General features: G+C 39.0%; 1 protein-coding gene across 1 annotated transcript in view; it reads left to right on the top strand.

Annotated features, from left to right (window-relative positions):
• The window catches only part of LOC143277176 (cysteine dioxygenase type 1-like), a 37,732-nt gene extending 33,388 nt beyond the window's left edge, over window positions 1–4,344 (top strand). The window contains exon 5 of the mRNA XM_076581940.1: window positions 2,927–4,344. Within this exon, the coding sequence (XP_076438055.1) occupies window positions 2,927–2,965 (39 nt within the window). The 3' untranslated portion in view covers window positions 2,966–4,344. The remainder of the gene's footprint in view (window positions 1–2,926) is intronic.
• Window positions 4,345–10,000: the final 5,656 nt, after the last annotated feature.

Genomic DNA, 10,000 nt, shown 5'->3' with positions numbered 1-10,000 from the left:
TGTGTGTGTGTGTGTGTGTGTGTACTATGTAGGCATATACTGAGGAACCTCCACAAAAATGTTTTCTCAGTGTGGGGATGGGTGTGGGGTGTGGGGAGGAGGGGGTTTGGGGATTGATGGGTGTTGGGTAGGTGAATGCTCTGTCTCGTGTGTGTGTGTGTGTGTGTGTGTGTGTGTGTTTGGCATAGTGAAATTGCATCACAACATGTACGTCATGGCGTGCTTGCGTCATAATAGCTGCGTAAGAGTGACCCTGGTAACACGTAAACAACTTATCCCTTGAGGAAGGAACGTGATCGTTCGGAAAAAATTGGAATATTTGACAGATTGATGTGTTTGTTTTTGATTTAAACAAAATTTTATTCAGTAAATATGTCACAACATGTACAGATAGACAGCGGAGCAACAACAAGCTAATAGCTTATATCGTGCTCAGGAATGTGATTAAATACATTTGTTTCGTTTGACGGCTGGTGGACGCTACACAATTGCAATTATGTTAAAAATACACATTTTCCAACTGCATATAAGCGACAGTCATTGCAGACATACATTGTTTCCCCCCTTTTTTTTCCTTCTTTTTTTCCCCCCCCTCCTTTTTCCTTGAGCCGCCGTGGAGATTGATATAATCTTGGAGATGGATATAATATTGGTGTTTGTTTTTCTTTCTTCTTCTTCTTCTTCTTCTTCTTCTTCTTCTCTCTCCCTCTCTCTCTCTTTCTCTCTCTCTCTCTCTCTCTCTCTCTCTCTGTATATATATATATATATATTTATTATTTTTTTTTTTTTTGGTAAGGTTATTGATGTGTGGGAATAAACACATTTTTCTCCAGTCCTGTCATAAAATGCATGTTGACAGCTATATCACACGTGAGTCACGCGGGACCGTCGTATCTGTTGTGTTCATCTTACAGCGTGACGCAAACTGAGTAACGGTTATGTAAAAAGTAAAGCCATGCCTCTGTGTCTGTGTGTGTGTGTGTCTGTGTGTACATGCGTGCGGGTGGGCATGTGCGAGAGAGAGAGAGAGTAAAATCCAAAAACGAAGAAAGAAATCAATACGGAATGCGAACGTGACAAAGAAACTAACGGAGAACTACGAACGTCACAAAAGGACAAAACAAGAAGGGGGAAGAAAGTGATACAACAAAGAAAGAAAGAAAGAAAGAAAGAAAGAAAGAAAAAAGAAGATAATCTTAACGATGATAATAAAGATAAAAGAAGACTGAGAACGAAGCAATACAGACTACGAACGTGATCAACTTAAAAATAAAAAAAATAAAAGAATAAGAGAGAGAGAGAGAGAGAAGAGGACAGAGCGCTCTTACGTACATACACGTAATACCCTATCAGTGGTGCAACATTTCCGTGTCAATGACCACAGTAGTACTTACACATAAACTTCGCAAATAGAATTACAAATTAAGTAGTTCTCACTGTCGGTCGGACGGTTTAAAAAAAAAAAAAAAAGAAGAAGAAGAAGAAAAAAAAAATTAATAAAATAAATAAAAAACGTGCCATGTGCGATTCCGCCAGCTCAGTTTACGGGTTTAATGCCACGAAACATGCGAATGTTTTACGGAGAAGTACTGTATTGCATTGGATTGCATTATATTGTATTGCAGAGCATTGCATTGCACAGTGTTCTGTATTGTATTACTTTTTTTTTCTTTTTTTTTTTTTTGGCGGGGAGAGGGTGGGGGTTGGGGGGGGGGGGGGGGGGGGGGGGAGATCACGACAGATTTGTGTGCGTGAAAATAGGGGCTGCTGTCCACTATCTTCATCATCATCATCATCATCATCATCATCATCATTACTGTTGTTATTATGTTACTATCATCATCATCATCATGACCATCATCATTGCTATGATCGCAGGGCAGGGATCCCAAACCGGTTCACACCATCATCATTGCTATGATTGCAGGGCAGGGATCCCAAACCGGTTCACACCATCATCATCATTGCTATGATTGCAGGGCAGGGATCCCAAACCGGTTCACACCATCATCATCATTGCTATGATTGCAGGGCAGGGATCCCAAACCGGTTCACACCATCACCATCATCATTGCTATGATTGCAGGGCAGGGATCCCAAACCGGTTCACACTATCATCATCATCATTGCTATGATTGCAGGGCAGGGATCCCAAACCGGTTCACACTATCATCATCATCATTGCTATGATTGCAGGGCAGGGATCCCAAACCGGTTCACACCATCACCATCATCATTGCTATGATTGCAGGGCAGGGATCCCAAACCGGTTCACACCATCATCATCATTGCTATGATTGCAGGGCAGGGATCCCAAACCGGTTCACACCATCACCATCATCATTGCTATGATTGCAGGGCAGGGATCCCAAACCGGTTCACACCATCATCATCATTGCTATGATTGCAGGGCAGGGATCCAATCCCAAACCGGTTCACACCATCATCATTGCTATGATTGCAGGGCAGGGATCCCAAACCGGTTCAAACCATCATCATCATTGCTATGATTGCAGGGCAGGGATCCCAAACCGGTTCACACCATCATCATCATTGCTATGATTGCAGGGCAGGGATCCCAAACTGGTTCACACCATCATCATCATTGCTATGATTGCAGGGCAGGGATCCCAAACCGGTTCACGCCATCATCATCATTGCTGTGATTGCAGGGCAGGGATCCCAAACCGGTTCAAACCATCATCATCATTGCTATGATTGCAGGGCAGAGATCCCAAACCGGTTCACACCATCATTGCTATGATCGCAGGGCAGGGATCCCAAACCGGTTCACACCATCATCATCATTGCTATGATCGCAGGGCAGGGATCCCAAACGGGTTCACACCATCATCATCATTGCTATGATTGCAGGGCAGGGATCCCAAACCGGTTCACATCATCATCATCATTGCTATGATTGCAGGGCAGGGATCCCAAACCGGTTCAGCAGGAGAACAACTAACCCTGTGGACTCTGACCACCCCCACCCCCCTCAGAGAACACAATGGACTCGTCCGACGTGAACCAACACAAACAGCTCGACAACCCGGTCCTCCTTTATGCAATAATGGACTTGACCCATTCGCTGATGAAAGAAAATCGTGAAAATTGCGGTTTAAAAAAAAAATCAATTTTATTTTGTTTTATTTTTACGTTGTATTTTGACTGCAAAGTTTTTCGTAGCAGTGTTGCGATATTGGGCGTGCAAAGGAAGAGGGGGGAAAGAGAGTGGGAAAGAGGGAAAGAGAAAGAAAGTCAGGGTGAGGAAAAGACAATCACTGAAGAAAAAGACAATCACAAAGAAAAAAAATACAAAGGAAGGTGAATAGTTCAGTTCGGAATGTACTTTAGGATAGAAAATAATTATCGATTTTTTTTTTAACATGTTTTAGAGGTATTTCTTCGTTTCCTTATCGTTAGATATCTATGGTGGCGGGCTTTAAGAATTGCACTGGGATGTAAATGATGTTTGCACATACAATTTCATCAATTGACTGTTTAGTGTGTGGTGTCCAAACGTTCATTGCACAAAAAGTCCAGCTGATGTATTGTGTATAGACTGCCGTTTTCAGCAGCTTATGTTAAAAAAAGAAAGCCAGAATTTTTTTTTATTTTTTTTTTATGTCCGGGTGCAAACTTCCAAACGAAAAAAAACCCAAAAACATGACTGTACACTTTGCCATTGTTTTCATATATCTGTTTCATGTATGTCATCATGAAGAAGAAGAAGAAATGAAGTATTAATCACACGTGGGTGGATTTTTTTTTAATTTTCTTTGCCGCTCAGATAAAGCACGTTGTTTATCTGACAAAAACAAACAAAAAAAGTAAAGAAATGTTGAAAAGATATATATCAAGATATACAAGAAACAAACAAACTAAAAAGATTGCTCATATACCACTTTTCTTGCTTCATTCCAACTTTCTTTTTTTTTAATCCACGCTAATACACGCACGCGCGCGTGGAAAATGTACACATATGTATGTGTAGTGAGTACACGCTCGATTTGAATTCTTTTCGTTAAGTACCTTTAGACGGACTGTATCATATATATATATATATTTATACATGTATAAACCACTTTGTCTTCTACATGCTTGTTTCCAATCTACGTTTGTTTTTGTTTTTTGCTTGACTTGTACTTCTAATGCAAACTACAACTGCTTGTACTTTTTGTTGATGTGTTCTCTGTGTTCAGCCGTGTTTTGTTTTCTGAATGTGAGTGCTGTTTGAGAGATGTGTTCAGTGTTAATGTGCTGACATGACAGATAATTCTGAATAATCAACCATATTTAGAGCAGTTAACGGGTTTCTGTTGTTTTTTGTTGTTGTTGTTGTTTTTTCTTCTTTCTTTTTTTCAACAGGCATTTTTTTTTCTCGGTATTTCCCAGGTTTGCGAAACCCCCTTCGGTAATCCAGTCATTTTCTAAACAACAGCTCCAAATGTTCCATAGTTTTCTGGATGATTTTATGATTTGAAATGTTTCTCAATGGCTACCAAGATGAGTATGATAACTTTAAACAGTCGGCTATGTTTTAAACACTCACACAGATTTTGCTACTCACAAAATTGATTTTGTTGTTGTTGTTTATACGCGACTGGTAATTCCAAGTCTTCAGCTTCTGTGTGTTCGGTGCCTTGTTTAAGATGTCTGATATTGGACAAGATGTGACTGGTTTTGTCAAACAGCTTTCGGGGGTATCATTTTTTCACCAAGTATACATATATATATATCCAGTTTGGGTCGAATTCAAGCCAACGGTGTTTTAGGTTTCAGTTTCAGTAGCTCAAGGAGGCGTCACTGCGTTCGGACAAAACCATATACGCTACACCACATCTGCCAAGCAGATGCCTGACCAGCAGCGTAACCCAACGCGCTTAGTCAGGCCTTGAGAAAAAAAAAAGAAAAAAAAGGTGAATAAATAATAGATCAGCTTAAATAAATAAATAAATAAATGATAATTATAATATAGGAAAAGGTAGTAGTAATAATAATAATAATAATAAAATAATAATAAATAAATAAATAAACAAATAAATAAATAAGACAACAATGATGATAAATAAGCAAATAAATGTGGTGTTTTAGGAGCATACCTTATTATGAGAGGAGCCGCCAAGGCAGATTTGATTCAGGATGTTGGACTTGTGACCCAGTGTTCACCAGTGATCAGGGTTCGAGATGTGGTGTAGCGTATATGGATTTGTCCGAACGCAGTGACGCCTCCTTGAGCTACTGAAACTGAAACTGGCTATGGCCTGGTTTCGGATAGGGGGAGATTCAAACGACGGAAGGAGAGGATTGGGCCCCGCCTGCCTTAGACAGGTGGGTGGGGTTTTTTTTGGGGGGTGGGGGATGGGGGGTATGAATTCACTGCCCCGATAGCTGTTTAGAAAAACAACAACAACAACAAAACAACAACAAAAACCCAACAACAACAACAAAAAACAACAACAAAAAACAAAAAAACAACAAAAAAACCCAACAACAACAACAAAACAACAACAACAAAAAACAACAACAGAACTTTTGGTCTTTGACGTTCTTCTTCTTCTCCTTAATTCGTGGGCTGCAACTCCCACGTTCACTCGTATGTACACGAGCGGGTTTTTACGTGTATGACCGTTTTGTTTTTTTTGTTTTGTTTTTTTACCCCCGCCATGTAGGCAGCCCTACTCCGTTTTCGGGGGGTGTGTATGCTGGGTATGTTCTTGTTTCCATTACCCACCGAACGCTGACATGGAGTACAGGATCTTTAACCCTTTCGCCGCCAAACTCGCATTTGTGCACAAGCTAGGTAGAGGACCCATGTCACATGAAGGTGACCAGATCATGGGTCTGTTATCCATGAACCTACTGCTGTTAATGTTCGGTGAAAGGATAGGCCATATTTTCTACACATCACAGGGGTAATCCCGAGCTATTCTTAGACGCCATATTTTCTGTGTTCATAGCACAAGTGAATTTTGCACTCCAAATTCACTGGCGGTGAAAGGGTTAACGTCTTCTGCTTGCGTGTACACGCGAAGGGGGTTGAGTCACTAGGTCTGCACATATGTTGACGTGGGATATCGGAAAGTTCCCCACCCTGTACCCAGCAGGTGCCGCTACCGAGATTCGAATCCGGGACCCTCCAGATCGAAAGTCCAACGCTTTAACCACTCGGCTATTGCGCCCGCCGTCCTTCGAAGGTTCAACGTGTAACGTGCACAACCTGAAAACAGGAGATGTTGGGACTGATGATCTGTGTCGTGTGATAAGGAGGTCACGTGGCTGGCTGGGCCATTTGGAAGTCCTTGAACCAGCACGGCGCGCCGTGTGTTGTTGACATCGTTCAGGGTTAGCTGTGGGGGGGGGGGGGGGGGGGGGGGGGATACACTCTTCACCTCTCGTGCTGAACTGTGGCTGGCTGGTGACAGTGCACTTGAAGAGCAGAAACTAGAGAGAAGACTGCATGTCGTTGTGGTTTTTTATTTCTTGTTTTTTTGGGGTTTTTTTTTGCCTTTTGTACTTGTTTGTTCCCTTCTCGTTTCTTATCACAAGGTTTGCGGATGATAAGCTTTTCACCCTTCACATTGAAAACTGGAGTAGGTGTTTCTGGTACATTTGAACTGAATAAAACACAAAAAAAAAGTAGATATCTTAATTTTTACCTCTGCTTCCCGTGTTCTTTTGGGGTTTTTTTTTTTGTTTTTTGTTTGTTTGTTTTTTCCCCCCCCCCCCCCCAAGGTTGTGGGATGATAGAATTATTCATCCTTCACACAGAAAAACTGTGTACAGAGCAGTTGAAGTAGATAAAACCGAACGTAAATATCCACATTTTTTTTTTCCTTCCTGTTTCTTTGTTCGTCTTTTTTTCTTTTCTTTTTTTTCAACAGGCTGTGAATGATAAACTGTTTCTTCTCCTTCACACTATAGAGCGTTTACAGAACATTTGAGCCAAATACCCCCCCCCCCCCCCCCCCCCTCCCTCGGCATCCCTCCTCGGCATCCCTCCCCAAAATCCAATTTTTCTACCTGTTTGTTTCGTTGTTTTTTTGGTTTTTTTTTGTTTTTTTTTTTGGTTTTGTTTCACTCACTTGGCTGCGGATGATAAAGTTTTTTCTGATCCTTCACACAATCAAGTGTCTGCAGAACATTAACAAAAAAAAATTGAACTAAATAAACCAAAAAGTAAATATCCAAGTTTTACTTCCTGTTTCTTGGTTTCGTTTTTGTTGTTGTTGTTGTTTTGTTAATAGGCTGCATATGATAAACTTTTTTTCTTATCCTTCACACGAAAAACTGTTTACAGAACATTTGAATTAAAGAAACCAAAAAGTAAATATCCAATTTTTAATTCCTGTTTCTTTGTTCGTTTTTGTTGTTGTTGTTGTTTTGTTAATAGGCTGTGGATGATAAACTTTTTCTTATCCTTCACACGAAAAACTGTTTACAGAACATTTGAACTAAAGAAACCAAAAAGTAAGAATCCGATTTTTTACTTCTGTTTCCTCTGTTCTTTAGTTTTTGTTTTCTTTTCACAAGACTGCAGATGAAAAACTGTTCATCCTTCACACTGAAATAAACACTGATAGATGTACATACGTATATATATATATAATTTTTTTTTTTTTTTTTTTTTTTTTTTTTTTTTTGGTGGTGGTGGTCTTGTTGAAGAACTATGTTGGAAGATGTTCACAACATGCGTCTTCAAACTGTGATCTAACTGTGTCTCCAAGTTACGGGATCTACACCAAAATCAGAACTGTATCCACTATCCCGGCGTAAAGTTCATAATTATACAGACTTTTCTGCCCCAGTCTTTTTAATACCAGTGTCACTGTGGAGGTGGAGTAGGGAGGGAGGTGGGGGATGGGGGGGGGGGGTATACAGTAAAGAAGTATCAATTTGTAACAGTGTTGTGAATTATTTCTTTAAAAAAATTCATAAAAGTTTCAGTTTTCTTGTTGTCCTGACAGACACAAAAAGAAATCACGGAACAGAGAAATCCCACAAGTTTGACCAAGTTGTTCTCTTTTTTTTTTTCTTTTTTTTCTTTCTTTTTTTTTTGTTGTTTTGTTGTTTTTTTTGTTTTGATATTATATTCTTTTTTTTTTCTTTCGAGTTTTATTTTACTTCCAAGAACCACTCCTGCCTTAGTTTGAAAGTCCTGGTACGTTTAGAGGCACAGGCAGGCACTGTGCGTGTGTGTGTGTGTGTGTGCGTGTGTGTGTGTGTGCGTGTGTCTGTGTTTGAGCGTCTGTTGCCTTTCATTTTCACAGACTGTTATAATTACACACCACTTTATAATTACATATTTGATGTTTTTTTCTCTTTTTTCTTTTTCACGTTCAAATTGAAATAGAAATAGACTGTTGTTTGTTTTTTTTGTTTGTTTGTTTTTTGTTTTTTTCTCTCCATAAAACCGGCGCTGCTCTTTTGTGATAATGACATGTAGCCGCTATGCAAGAAATGTATACGTGTAGTAAGTAACACACGAAAATTTTTTAGAACTGCTAAAAGGAATTGCTGTTTGATTTTGCTTATCGTCGATGAGAAATTAGCATAGCTGTTTATATGTATGTATTTTCTGCTGAAATTGTGATGATGTACATTTTGATTTTTTTTTTTTTTTTTCACTTGATCCTTCCCTTTTTTATTATTTTTTTTTTTTATGTATCATCACCACATATATGTGGGGTTTTGTTTTGTTTTTGTTTTTTGTGTTTGTTCTTTTTTGGGGGGGTGGGGGTTGTTCCTGGCGATTTCATTACATCATTTTCTTTTCTGCTGTAGACGGAGAATTGATTCTATTTGTTTGTTGATTGGTTTTGTTTGTCAGTTTGTGTTTTATTTTTTCCATTTTTTTGTTTTCTTATCCCTTTTATATATATATATATATATATATATATTTTTTTTTTTTTTTTTTTTTTTTTTTTTTAAATAATAATGTTTCCAGCCTCTGTGTGTTTCGTGAGATAAGTTAGAGTTATACAGGAGTTATTGTAGACGGAGTTTGGATGGGACACTTTAAAAAGATTTTATTGTCTATGTCATTTTTTTTTTTTTTTTTTTTTAACATTTGGCTGCTGTTTTGTTTCCATTTAAAAAATATCTTACTTTATTACAAAAAAATATAAAAATAATTGTCATTATCATTGGGTTTTTTTGTTGTTTATTTTTTGTTGGTTTTTTTTTCACCCAGTTTTGTCTTTATGTATTATGCCTTTGTTTCTTTGTGGGGTTTTTTTTGTTTGTTTTGTTTTGTTTTTGTTTTTCATTCATTCTTTTCTAAAAGTGTTTGTTCGCTTTCCCTTTCTTCTTTACTTTTTCTTTCATTCCTTTCCCCTTCACCTCTCTCTCTCTCTCTGTATATATATATATATATATATATATATATATATATATATATATATATATTCCTCTCGTTCTCTCTCTGATATTTTTTCATTATACTCTTTCTTTCCTTTTTGTTTTTGTACACCCCCGCCCCCTCACCCACCCCCCTCGATTAATTTTAGAAGTTGTAAGCACCGTTTGAAGACTATGATCTGTTATGTACAGAATAATGACACGTTGCTGTCTGCAGAATATGATCTGTTGTGTACAGAATAATGACACCATGCTGCCTGTAGACGGAGTTTGAGTTGTGTGAATCAGATTGTGTAAATAAAACACGTAATCCAAGATATTCCTGCTAGTGTGGTTTTCTTTGTTTTTCTTCTTTTCTTTTCAATTTCTCCCTTTCTCTGCCTCTCTGTCTGTGTCTCTCTCTCTCTCTCTCTCTCTCTCTCTCTCTCTGCCTGCCTGTCTGACTGACTCTCTCTGTCTCTCCCCCGTGTCTCAGTCTGTCTCTCTCTCTCTCTCTCTGCCTGCCTCTCGGTCTCTCCCCCATGTCGACGGGCGCAATAGCCGAGTGGTTAAAGCGTTGGGCTTTCAATCTGAGGGTCCCGGGTTCGAATCTCCGTAGCGCCTGGTGGGTAAAGGGTGGAGATTTTTCCGATCTCCCAGG

Source organism: Babylonia areolata, chromosome 33, assembly GCF_041734735.1.
Source record: "Babylonia areolata isolate BAREFJ2019XMU chromosome 33, ASM4173473v1, whole genome shotgun sequence".
Classification (NCBI taxonomy): Eukaryota; Metazoa; Mollusca; class Gastropoda; order Neogastropoda; family Buccinidae; genus Babylonia; species Babylonia areolata.
Note: the sequence above shows the minus strand (reverse complement) of the source record. Positions and strands in the feature narration are given on the sequence as shown.